Below are 12849 nucleotides of genomic sequence, written 5' to 3'. Positions count from 1 at the left end.
GGGCAAGCTGGTAGCCTGAACCTCCCTCCAGGGCTCCCTTGATGCCACGAACGCAGCAGCTCGCACCTTGGCCTCCAGCATCGCCGTGTGTCGGAATGCATGGTTCCAGTCATCCGGCCTCCCACCTGAAGTGCAACACACCATTTAGTATCTTCCATTTGACAGCCAGGGTCTGTTCACTGAGCAAACTGACTCTTGTCTGCATACCCTGAAAGACACAAGGAACACCATAAAATCCTTGGGCATGCATACCCTGGCCACTCAAAGAAAGCCGTTTAAGCCTCAGCCCCTGCAACAATGCCCCTTCCTGCCTAGACCTAGGCAGGACTTCTCCCGTAGGAGAAGCAGTTACCCACGGTGTAGACCATCACGCCCTCCTTCGGGACAGAGCCAGGGCCAATCCACACCCACCCACCCCCCTCGGGCCCTAAGCGCCCATTTTGAAGGTGTGCTCAAGGACAGACTACCAATGCAAAACCCAGCCAGCTGTCCCTTCCTGAACCATATATCCTGTTTCTACCGTGCTGGGTCCCTTATTACATCGGACCGTTGGGTCCTTCGCATGATAGAGGCGGGATATTCTATCCACTTCCGGTCTATCTCCCCCCCTCCCACCCTCCTTCCCTGTCCCTCTTCAGGGACCCTTCTCACGAGCAACTTCTCATCCAGGAGGTACAGGCAATCCTCGCCCTAGGAGCAGTGGAGGAAGTGCCTCAATTGCTCAGGGGCAAGGGTTTCTACTCGCGCTACTTCCTCGTTCCCAAGGCAAAAGGAAGCTTAAGGCCCATTCTGGACCTCAGGGAGCTCAACAAGTACATCGTCAACCTGAAGTTCCGCATGGTCTCCTTGGCCACGATCATCCCCTCTCTGGACCCGGGAGACTGGTATGCCGCCCTCGATATGAAAGACCCCTACTTTCATATCTCAATCGCCCCGTCCCACAGACGTTTTCTCCGGCTCGTGGTGCACAAGACTCACTACCAGTTCACAGCCCTCCCATTCAGCTTATGCACAGCCCCTCGCGTCTTCACCAAGTGCATGGCGGTTGTGGCAGCTTTTCTTCGCTGTCATCATATTCACGTGTTCCCGTACCTCAAAGACTGGCTTATTCGGGGTTGATCTCACCAGCAAGTCCAGTCTCAGGTGCAGTTGGTCATGGACACATTTGACTGCTTGGGCATCATGCTGAACGCCAGCAAGTCTGTACTCTCACCGACCCAGACAATAGAGTTTATTGGAGCAGTCTTAGACGCGAACCAATCTCGGGCTTTCCTCCCAGAGGCCCGGCATCTAGCTCTAACCAACATAATCATCAACCTCTGCAGGTTCCCCACCACCACGGCGAGGCAGTCTCTCAAGCTGCTGGGTCACATGGCTTCTTGCACCTATGTAGTGCAACACGCCAGACTACGTCTCAGACCCCTACTGATGTGGTTGGCGTCTGTATATCGACCGGGCCACAACAACCTACATATGGTGCTTACGGTCCCGAGCCCCACTCTCGACTCCCTGCGCTGGTGGCTGGACCCTCAAACGGTGGGGTCCCGTTTCATCCTCCTCAACCCACCCTGACTCTGGTCACGGATGCATCCGCGCTGGGATGGGGGGCTCACCTCAAAGACCTGACAACGCAGGGTCTGTGGCAGGAAAACGAGCTAACTCCATATCAATATCAAGGAACTCAGGGTGATCCGCCTTGCATACCCAAGCGTTCCTTCCCCACCTACGAGACCGTTGCGTAGAAGTTCTGACAGACAACACCATGGCCATTTTTTATCTGAACAAACAAGGCGGCGTCTGGTCATCGCCGCTCTGCCACGAAGCCCTTCTTCTGTGGGAATTCTGATTTGCTGTCAAAGAAAAACACAGTTCTCACTCTTTGGTTAGTTGCAGCAAAATCAGATACTTTATTCTCAAGCAATTGCATAGAGGGAGAGAGTGCACTAGAACATAGGGTCTCCCCCTCCTAGGCAGGTCTCTCTACAGGTAAACAATAACAGCAAGCATTTATACCTTTTGTTACAGACAATAATAAGCATCAGCTGCATTTTGTTTATACATAGGTCATCCTGATATCTTATTTTTCTCATTTATACTCTAGTCTACATTCCATATTATCTACACAAGGTCGCAACAACTTCTCACACAGTTCTTCCTTCTCGCCTCACACAATCCTCGCTTCTACAAATCTCGCGTTATTAGGGTTACAGTTAGCCTGACTCTTGCTAACAAAGACTGTTTACATTTGAAATTCCCTTCCAATCCCTGTCAGGCCTTGCTCTGCTTCCACATAGCCCGCTCCATCACTCTCCAAGCTTCGTACCTGCCGGGTGTTTAGAACATGCTGGCAGACGGCTTGAGTAGATGCTTCCTCACGCACGAATGGTCGATTCGCCCGGACATCATCTACTCGATCTTCCACACCTGGGGGTTTCCCTGAATCGACCTGTTCGCTTCGCGGACCAACAGGAAGTGCCCAGTCTTCTGCTCCTTCAGGGATCACAGTCCGGGCTCGATCGCGGACGCTTTCCTGGTCTTGTGGTCGGGCCAGCTTCTCTACGCCTTTCCGCCATTTCCGCTGATCCACAAAGTACTTCTCAAAGTACTCCTGGAAAGCCGTAAACCCTTTACCAGACTCACTTATGAAGCTAAATGGAAAAAGTTTTCCACCTGGTACGCCCAGCGGCAAGTATCCCTGCTCCAAGCTCCGATACCCTGCATCCTGGACTACTTGATGCACTTGAAAGACCAACATCTCGCCTTCAATTCCCTTAAGGTTCACTTCACAGTCATTTCAGCATTCCATTCGGGAGCGGCGGGACACTTAGTGTTCGCACACCCAGTCGTGCGGCGCTTCCTGAAAGGTTTGGAAAAGATCCATCCCCCGACGGAAACCTCTCGTGCTAGCCTGGGACCTGAACTTGGTTCTCTTCTGTCTGATGGGGCCTCCTTTCGAGCCACTGGCTTCCTGTTCACTCCTCTACCTTTCCTGGAAGGTCGCCTTTCTCTAGTGGCCATTATTTTGGCACGCCGTGTTTCTAAACTACGAGATCTCAGATGTGAACCACCTTATACCATCTTCCACAAGGATAAAGTTCCGCTAAGGCCTCACCCAGCCTTCCTGCCAAAAGTGGTATCTCGTTTCCATGTAAGCCAGGTCATTTTCCTGCTGGTTTTCTACCCGAAACTGCATGCCGACCTTCGGGAGCAGCGTTTTCATTCACTGGACATTAGAAGAGCTCTCGCCTTCTATATAGACTGCACAGGTCATGCCGTAAGATGACTCAACTGTTAGTCGCCATCGCGGAATGGAAGAAGGGCACTTCGGTCTCTGCCCAGCGGATATCTTCATGGATTACCGCATGTATCCGTACCTGCTACAATCTGGCAAAAGTCCCTCCGCCTGCTATTACGGCTCACTCCTCAAGGGCTCAGACATAGTCTATGGCCTTTCTGGCAAATGTGCCCCTTCAGGACATCTGCAGGGCTGCCACATGGGCCTTAGTGCATACCTTCACGTCACACTACGCCATAGTCCAGCAATCCCGCGATGATGCGGCCTTCGGTAGGGCTATTCTTCAGTCGGCACTACCTTGACTCCAACCCCACCTCCAAGGTAAGGTGTGGGAGTCACCTAACTGGAATTGATCTGAGCAAGCACTCGAAGAAAAACGGTTACTCCCCTCTTTGTAACTGTTGTTCTTTGAGATGTGTTGCTCGTATCTATTCCATTCCCCCCCACCTTCCGCTCTGTTGGAATAGCCGGCAAGAAGGAACTGAAGGGGGGTTGGGCCAGTAGGGCCTTACATAGAGCGCCATATCGGCACCACTCCAGGGGGCTCCACAGCCAGCCCAACGGGTAGCTGCTAGGGAAGAGTTTTCCGACTTCCGTGCATGGGGTGCGCGCACACACCTAATAAATAGATATGAGCAACACATCTCTAAGAACAACAGTTAAAGAGGTGAGTAACCGTTTTATCAGTGTGGTTGACTATCCGTGATGGACAGCACTGTCCTGGCTGAATGACACTGTTGTGCAAGTAATAATGAGGCTGCTTTTTCAGCTGCGTATGAGTGAGTCTGCTGTAGACTTGCTGTGCTTATCCTTGGTTGGAGGGTACAGAAAGTAATCTTGTACTCTTGTTCATCTTCACCTAGGGGTGGGGAAGGCATACAGAAGAATGGATTGCAGTATCAGTACGCTGATGTTACATAACTATCCCATTTTATTAACTCATTCTTGACTGTCATCCAGTGAGCAGACTTTCTAGGTAACTCTTATTATGATGAGAAAACTGGTTAAAACTCTATCCAAAAGAAGACTGAGGGTAGTGATTATGGTTTTAATCAGTTTGACAGATGTGCCTGTCTTTTCTGGAGACTACGGAGGGTGTTGATAAAATAAGTCAGAGAATAGACAACCCTCCTGCTTTCTGAGCCTGGACATACTATTGCGGTTACCATCTGACAAGTCCCTGTCTGCAAGGCTGACCTGCCTCCATCATCCATAACTTTGTGAAATCTAGACTAGATTACTAGGTGCTCCATAGTTTGGCTTCCTTTGAATTGATTTACAACAAGCTGCAAAATGTGGCCTCTTAGGGTACATCTACACAGCAAAAAAGACCTGGGGCAGTGAGGCTGAGTCTGGGTCAACTGACTTGGGCTTTTGCTGCAGGGCTAAAAATAGCAGTTTAGACATTAAGGATTGAGCTGGTGACTGGGCTCCAAGACTCTCCCCACTCACTGAATTTCAGAGCCCAGGCTGCACCCAAAGCGTCTACATTGCTAGTTTTAGCCCTGCAGTACAAGCCCAAGTCTATTGCCTTGGGCTCTGCTGCAGGTGTGTTTTGCTAGGTAGATGTACCCTTACTTGCTATTCACGATAGCAAATGGAATTGTTAGTCTCTAAGGTGCCACAAGTACTCCTGTTCTTTTTGCGGATACAGACTAACACGGCTGCTACTCTGAAAAATGGAATTGAGTCAGTCGTGCTCATCCTTTGGGACCTTCTCTAACTCATGGCATTCTACCGGATTCAATTGGATATCCTTGTATATAAAGACTTCCATAACTGAGAAATTATTCTTAGCAATGTGGGTATTTTTTGTAAGAGTTTACTATAAGGTTCCCATAAAGCTTTTGATTATAAGGTGTCCAGATCTCATGACTGGGCATGATATAAATCAGTAGATATAAAATCTTGAGTAGGACATAGGGCTTATGATCTTGGTTTATGATCTTGCCTGTCCGTTACAATCAGTTTTTGTCCCTAGACTCAGTCATCATGGGGCTGAAGGCAGACCCTTTCTCGGTAGTCTGACGGTTGCCTTGGTAGTGTCAAGCTAAAGTAGCTTGGACTTATCTGTAACCACTTTTTAGAGAGACCCTACATTGTCTCTTCATCTTACTCATTCTCTCCCCTACTCCTTAGGATTTAAGTCCTTTTTAGTCAAGTGGTTTACCCTGAAAGTTGGAGTTTTTTCTTGTGCCATATTCCTTTTTGTTCTGTCTGGTGTTTGGGGTGGCTACCTTTCTGATTTTTGTGTTTTGTGTTTTGGCTTGTATTTTATTGTGCTTGAATCCAGATAAGAAGTGCCATACAAACAGGTTACATAAAATGGTTTTACTTAAAATTCAAGTGCTGCCGGCAATATTTGAACATGTGTATCTCCAAAACAGCATGCAGTAATTATATTTGCTTCTTTGAAATACTATAATGTAGCTAATGGGATAACGCTATAAAGTATCTTTCCATTAGGCCGTTATACAGTGGTCACCATTAACCTCTTACAAATTTTGCAAGTATGTAATGTTATTGTAGTACTAGTATATGACTGTACAGACATGGTATTGTGAATACTTAAGCAACATTAACTAGACACTTTCTGATTACTGTAGAATGTGTGATCTTATGAACCTTGTAGTAATTGGAGTTATGCGTAGTCCTGCTTAAATGATCAATTGCATTACTATGAAATAAAAAGTGTGTAATATTTCACAGTGCACTATGCAGCTGTAATAAATACATTCTTGTAAACGAGATCAAATTCTTTCTATCCTTTGGGTTATTTTTCCTTTCTCCTCACCCCAATCTCTTTGACTAGAGGAATGAAATGGCCTAGTATCCCCTTAAACATTTATTCAAACTAATTCATTTTTTTCACTAGAGGGCAGCCATGATCTTATGACTCTGTTGGTAAAATTTGACAAGACATTAATCATAGTTTAGATTTGTTTTCAGTATTATCCTTTCAGAAGACCTGTAAGTATACAGCCAGAAATGCCAGTGCTTAAACAATTCTTAATGTTATGTAATCTATACTTTACCAAATTAATCCAAAAAATGTTTTTCAAAATAGCCTGAGGAGACTCCTCCACTTGCTGTTTCTACTGAGCCATCTGTAATTGTATCAGAGAGTGATTCTGACAAGATCTCTTCCCAAGTGCCACAGATGCTACAAGAGACAGATGTTTCCAGTCCCAATATTAAGCAAAATAGTGTGCCTCCTCCACAAAGTAAGTAACACTCAGTATGAAGATCAAATCATGCTGACTTTTTTCTGTTAAATTTACATCCTTAATAACTGGAGGAGTATTTAACCATCTGCTGGCTGCAGGGAGGAGAGAGAAGACCTGTATTTGGCAAATGCACTAGCTTTTTGCTGTATGGAAACCTGGATTCAAATCTTTTTTGTATCACAAATGAAACTGGTGCCTAGCATTTTCGAGTCCCTATTGGACGCTTGTATCGAGCTGTTGGAATATGAACAATTCTGCATACTTGGTAAATTTTGCTTACTAAAGTGAGAACTGGAGATTCGTGTTATGACTAAGATCTTTGGCAGACTTATATGAAAAGCTTGTACAACACCGACCTGTCTTGTTACTAACTGTAAGAAGTGCTATTAGTCTTGATTATCATTTCTATTTTGGAATTTGTAAGGGGCCAATCTCTATAGTGTTTAAGGACCAACCTTGTTGAAAAACATTAACAGTTGAATATTTTTTTTTCCCCTTTGGATTGAGCAAATTTGAGTATTAATGCATCAGTGATAGATTGTAGTTCATAATGTTTCAGTGAATTGTAGTAGTCATGAAAGAGCAAGTAATAACATGGGAGTAGCTGGGTACTGGGCAGGTGGATGTGGCATATGGCTTTCTGCCATATGCACCTCAGCCTAAACTATTGGTGGTGGTATGGTTTTTGTTTGCATTATGCTACTTAGTACCTAGTGGCCCCAAACCAGGGATCAGGAACCTGTTCTTCTAGGTACTGTACTCATTGTGATTTGTGTATTTAAAGTGTCTAGAAAAGAACAAGCTAATACACTAGACCACTGTCACTTGAATACTAAAAATTTAGAGAATCCTAACTTAGCTTTTCAGCCCTTTTGTAGTTTACTGTTGTGTAATAATTTGAAAGATTCCTAAATGTTTTAAAGCACAAAACCAGAGCCCATCATGTGAGAGGAATTTAAGCAATAGACTATTTTAAATTTAAGTTGTCATCTTTTGCATGGCTGATCAAATTGTACTTGCCCTGTGGGGGGGGTGGGGAGTAGAACTTTGCAAAAACTGCTTAAACAGTACATGCTATATTTCTGCATAACTTCATCTTATATTAATGTGAAATGTACTGAATTAATATTTTTGAAGCGAATTGTGCATAAATGTCCTGAACCTTTTACATGGGTTTCATTTTATTTTTTGTTACAACTTTTTTAGCCAAGTCTGAAGATAGCTGGGAGTCCCCAAAACAAGTTAAAAAGAAGAAAAAAGCAAGAAGGGAAACGTGAATTTCCTGAGATGGACGTGTGTTGGTGAAACGCTGTCATGAAGATTATGCTGTTTATGCAATAATTTGTGAACATGTACAGAATTTTATATATTTCAACTGATTTTTAAAACAGAACTGCTGTGAACACGACCATCTTTAAAAAGGAATCAAAGGAAATTGTGATAGAGAGCAGCAGAAAGTGCTACAGTGCTGGAAGATGCTTTGAAGAGTCTTTTTTTCCCACTGTAAGGGAAAGATCTTTAAAAAAAAAATAAAATAAAATAAAAAACCTGGTTTTACAACACAGTACCCTGTTTACAACAGATTATGCCCTATCTCATCTGCAGCTGGGAATAAAGTATTGATTTTTTTTTAAGAAAGGGTTGTCTGTAAAATAGTTGTCTATAAAATAGGTGGTGTTTCTTGCATTTCTTTTGAGTGATGCATAAGAAACTGAGATCTACCATTTGATTTTGCTTCATGCCTAAATCAAAGTGCTTTGATTAAATACATAATCTGCCATATTTTTACAATATGCTGGTTAGCCAAGCATGCTAACCATTAAAGGAATCACAAGTGCAAATAAAATCATTAAATAAAAATCCATTTGTACAGTTCAACCTTCATGGTTTATTATAAAAATTTAAAGAAAATAAAAATTGGTGGGCTAAAAGGCTGAGAATGTGATTGCTGAAACTTGAGTATGGTTCATGAAGTTATTTTTGATAGCCTCTATTACATTACTTGAATTGTTCAAAGTAACAGTATATTTTAATTAAGAATGTGGCAATGTGCATAAAATCAGTTCTATTGTTTTCTACTTTATCCTGTATTCCTTTTTTTGGGGGGGGTTGGTAGGTTGACTCATTTAAAACTCATCCCTGATCATTTAGACTCTTAAAATAAAATTCATATTTTCCTTTCCCCTTATCATTTATTAATTCCCTTTCTCTTTGTTAATTTTTTTTAAAGCAAGATCAGCTGTTTTCATTCACTGTCTGTACAGGACTTTAAGGATTTGGTGGAGAATGAAAGAATGGCTTCAGACAGCTTTAATTGACATTGTCAAGACCACCAATTATCAGGAATACATTTTTTTTACTGCCTTAACCTGTAGTCTGTAGAATATGCATCTAGACTTCTTGAAGGGGATTAGTGTTTTTATAAGAAATTCCATGCAAGTGTAGCAGTTGTAAAATAAAGAATATTTCCCACTTGAAACTGTTGATTAAAATGGTGTTTGAGAATTGTCCTTATTTTCAGGCACTGTGTAATTGCATCGTATCAAACTGGCAGGTTTCTTTTTATCTATAAATGTGCGTGCTCAGCCATGTACACTGTAAATAGCCTTTCCAAGCTTGTGTTTGATAAGGACCATAATTAACATCACTTATTGAATTCTGGTAAAGAGCCATGATTTATTTCATGTGATTGACTTTGTTGGTTTTTGTGTGGCAAAGAAATGAAGCTGTAACCAATGGTACTGATCAGCCATCCACTATTCTCTTATACAGGACTGCAGTTTGATAGCATTTACGTGCAAGACAAGAATAGTTAAAGAAACAAGCTGATTTTAATTGTACTGAAGACATGCCTTACTAATTGACGCTTTCCTAATAAATGAATACTAACTTATACAGGTATCAATACCTATGTCAAGAACATGGCAAATGTGTTTATATGTTCAAAAGTTTTGTTTAATTCAATGACATTTCTAAGTTGATTTGTTTAAAATAAATTGAGCAAATTGATAATATTGTTTTATTTACTGGAAGGGAGTAACGTTTAAGCCTTGATGCCTATCCAGGATTCCATGTAAACTGAACTGAAATACAGTTTTCCACAGGAATTTTTAAAAAGGGAATGTTAAAAATGAAATCATGTAAAGTGCTATTGCTTGTAGATAACATTTCCATTTTGCTTGCTTTTTTGAGTAAGTGTGACAAATACTTTACTTGTTTTAAATTTAGGTTTATAGTGAATGTCCAAAACTGTTTTGCATGGTTCCCAGTCTCTACACTTGGCTAGAAGTGGCATTCTGAGGAGGGGTTTGAGGACCTTAAGTAATGATGTTTCCCAAAAAGGCTTTAAAAATTGGATGACTTAAGTGTTATATTTTTTCGTCTCTCTTGATAGAGGGAGGTGACTGCTTAGGGTTGCCAAATAAGTCCTTGAATCACTTGACATCTTAATAAAACTTGTTGCAAATAAAGCAGGCTTGCTGCTAAACAAACTGCTGTTCCTAATTTATGCACATTAATTTTCTTCTGCCCAGTCTTAACTTCAGAATGCCGTCCACTTAGCAGCACTCCCAGTCATTTTTTCACTAGGAAGTATATGGATTGATTGTCTTAGAAAATTGGACACTAATCTTATTTGACAAAAATGGCCCCAAAGGAAGATGAAACTTGTCTGTGAATGGAGGTTTAAAAATATCTACTTATTGCTTTTCTTTTACCGAAGTAATGAATAGTCTTAATGATAAACTGTACACCTGGAGCAGAGAGAGAAAACAATACAGTTTAAAGAAATTAAGATGCTCATTTTGCTGAATGTTGTGGAATGTTTTCATAATTGAATCTAATGTATTGTTCCTTGTAATATTTCCAAAATGGTTTATATACACAACTTTACAGAAATTGTGGTTGTGATGTATAAGTGGATAGTTGTTGCATGGTTTAATTTCTTTTTTTCTTTTAGGGAAAATGTACAGAATTCCTAGTGCTTTGTTACAAAGCTCGCAACCTGCAAGTTGGTTCAAGGTGGATGAAAACTGTATTTCTGACATCTCCTTTCATAAACTTAAAGGAAAACTTACAGTAGAAAAACCTTATGAAAATATTTACTGAAGAATGTATACATTAAAAATGAATTTTCAAAACTGTTTATAGAAATGCCATTAGTATCACTATTTCTCTCTTGGAATTTTCTCATTGGAAGCTGCCATTTTACCAATAGTTCCCCATCTAGAAGCCTGATCTGAGGAATAGGTCTTGAGTGAATGCATGACTAAAGTAGACTTTCAAAGTTAGTAAACTGCTTTATGGCTAATGTAAATGGTAAGTAATTAAATTACTCAGAAGGTTCCCAGTTGAATAAGGTAATGTAAAACATCTTTGGAATTCTTGTAGTCATGTATTCAAGTTTCATTTATATTCCACATCCTAATCTGCATACTACTGTCAAGAGGGTAGATCTTTATTTAATTTTTTCTCTTCGGCCCAAATATACCAGTCTAGAGAGTGGACAGTATGATGAAGATAGGAAAACAAAACTTTGATGTTAGCTATACAACATGGATTAGCCCAACAGTTCATACCAGCTGAGTTCCCATCTTCATGCAGGTGAATAATTTGCACCTCCATTTGAGCTGTGGAGTTCTATCAGGTTTTTAGCCGTGGATTTAGTCAATATTAGTTAAGGGTTCACTTGTGAGAGTCCCTTGAATTTTCTGTACAGTCATTCACCTATTTTTCTTGCTACCTTTCAGAGGCAGTGATTACTGTCCAAGTGGATAGTGAGTACCCAATTCTTTTAGTGGCCTGGAGCCACGGGAACCAGCTGAAGGAACCTTGGGCAAATGAGGACAGACAGCATGTGGCTCCCAGGATGTTGCTAGATCCTCTTGCTGTTAACAGAACACTAAGTCCAGCAGTTCTTCTGACTCTTCTGTCCTGTTGTGAACATGCTCATGCAGTGGAAAAAATAAATCCTTTTTCAGGGGCAGCCTTCTGAATATTATCCTAGTCTATTTTGTACGGCAAGTTGTTTGAATATTGATTTGCACAAGCACAGAACCCCAAAACCCAACAGTCTGCCAGTCACTTTAAACCTGCTCATGTTCAATCATAGCTATACTTGCTGGCTCTAGAACTCATTTTAACAAAGAGAGCCTAACCATATAAAGGGTCTCCCTCTCAACTATACCTGTTGACAACTTTGGTTTTTAAATACTTCCCCATTGTCCTAAGCTGACTTTTTTCTAGTGAATTGAAGTACTTTTGCTTCTCCAGTGGAACCAGGATGTGTCCAATGTTTCAGGCTAAACTTCTAGTACAACAGGGTACAGTGTTCTGAAATCCTTTAAAACAAAGCAGTTTCAGCTAACTTGTGTTTTTGCTACTCATGGCTCAATTATGGATCAAAACGCTTTGGCAATCTCAGGTGAGGATTTGTGCAGCTCAAGCAATTGTAGCAAGTAGTCTCTTACCCTAAATTTACTCAGTATGTCACTTTCAGCACATGCTGGGGGAGAAGGTACAGTTCAGTAAGGACTCAACCACTCACATTGAACTCTTAAGGGGAGCTAGGACCAAAAGGGGCTCCAGGTGTTTGCCCAGGCATGGACTCCCTTGTCAGACTTTGCTGCTGAATGTTTCACTTAGCTACTCCATGAAATTTACCTTGGTGCAATTATGTTTGTTCCTTCCCATTTCAAAGTTCTAATCTTGCAAGTCGCTGTTTTACTTGGGCACCATGATTCCCACATGCTTGTCTGACTGGGGGAGGTGTCAATCCTGTTAAGGTGCCAATAGATACCAGCACAGGAGCAGACCACTGTTCAGCACAGTGGATTTGGGGGTCACTGTGGCACTTTAAACTGACAGCGTTGTTAGTGGGCTATCAAATGGTGTTTAGGCTTCTATCCAAAGGATAGCACTTATATGACCATCCATATCTAGACAGCTACCTAATACAAGCAAAATCATTTGCAGGTATCACCCAAATTGTCAATGCAGTTTGGTCCTTCCTGGAAGCTCATGCTGGGTTATAAAGGCAATCAGAAGCGAGCCGTCCCACCTCATGTGCTGTTGTAACTGGGAACTTGGCTACTTTCTTGAGCACCCATCACCAGTCTTGTGATGGAGTGTCTGTCATTTTACTATGATCACAGAGCTATTGGAACACCATGGTCTGGAGAGTCTGAGCCTCAGCCAGAGTGACTTAGAATGGGAACTGTCATGTGGTGAGCTTCCTTGATAATGATGGGAAATGTAGGTGCAAGTGACATAGTAGTCACCCAGCTCAATGCTCTATCTGTGGTTGTCCATACCTTCACCCATGTGACT

At 42.0% G+C, this 12849-nt stretch overlaps 1 protein-coding gene across 1 annotated transcript in view; it reads left to right on the top strand.

The window, feature by feature from the left end:
- MTDH (metadherin) overlaps nt 1-10664 on the top strand; it is a 58636-nt gene extending 47972 nt beyond the window's left edge. Inside the window, exons 12-13 of the mRNA XM_054020695.1 lie at nt 6363-6519; nt 7729-10664. Coding sequence (XP_053876670.1) covers nt 6363-6519; nt 7729-7799 — 228 coding nt within the window. The 3' untranslated portion in view covers nt 7800-10664. The remainder of the gene's footprint in view (nt 1-6362; nt 6520-7728) is intronic.
- Nucleotides 10665-12849: the final 2185 nt, after the last annotated feature.

The sequence above is a fragment of the Malaclemys terrapin genome, chromosome 2 (assembly GCF_027887155.1).
Source record: "Malaclemys terrapin pileata isolate rMalTer1 chromosome 2, rMalTer1.hap1, whole genome shotgun sequence".
Lineage (NCBI taxonomy): Eukaryota > Metazoa > Chordata > Testudines > Emydidae > Malaclemys > Malaclemys terrapin.
Note: the sequence above shows the minus strand (reverse complement) of the source record. Positions and strands in the feature narration are given on the sequence as shown.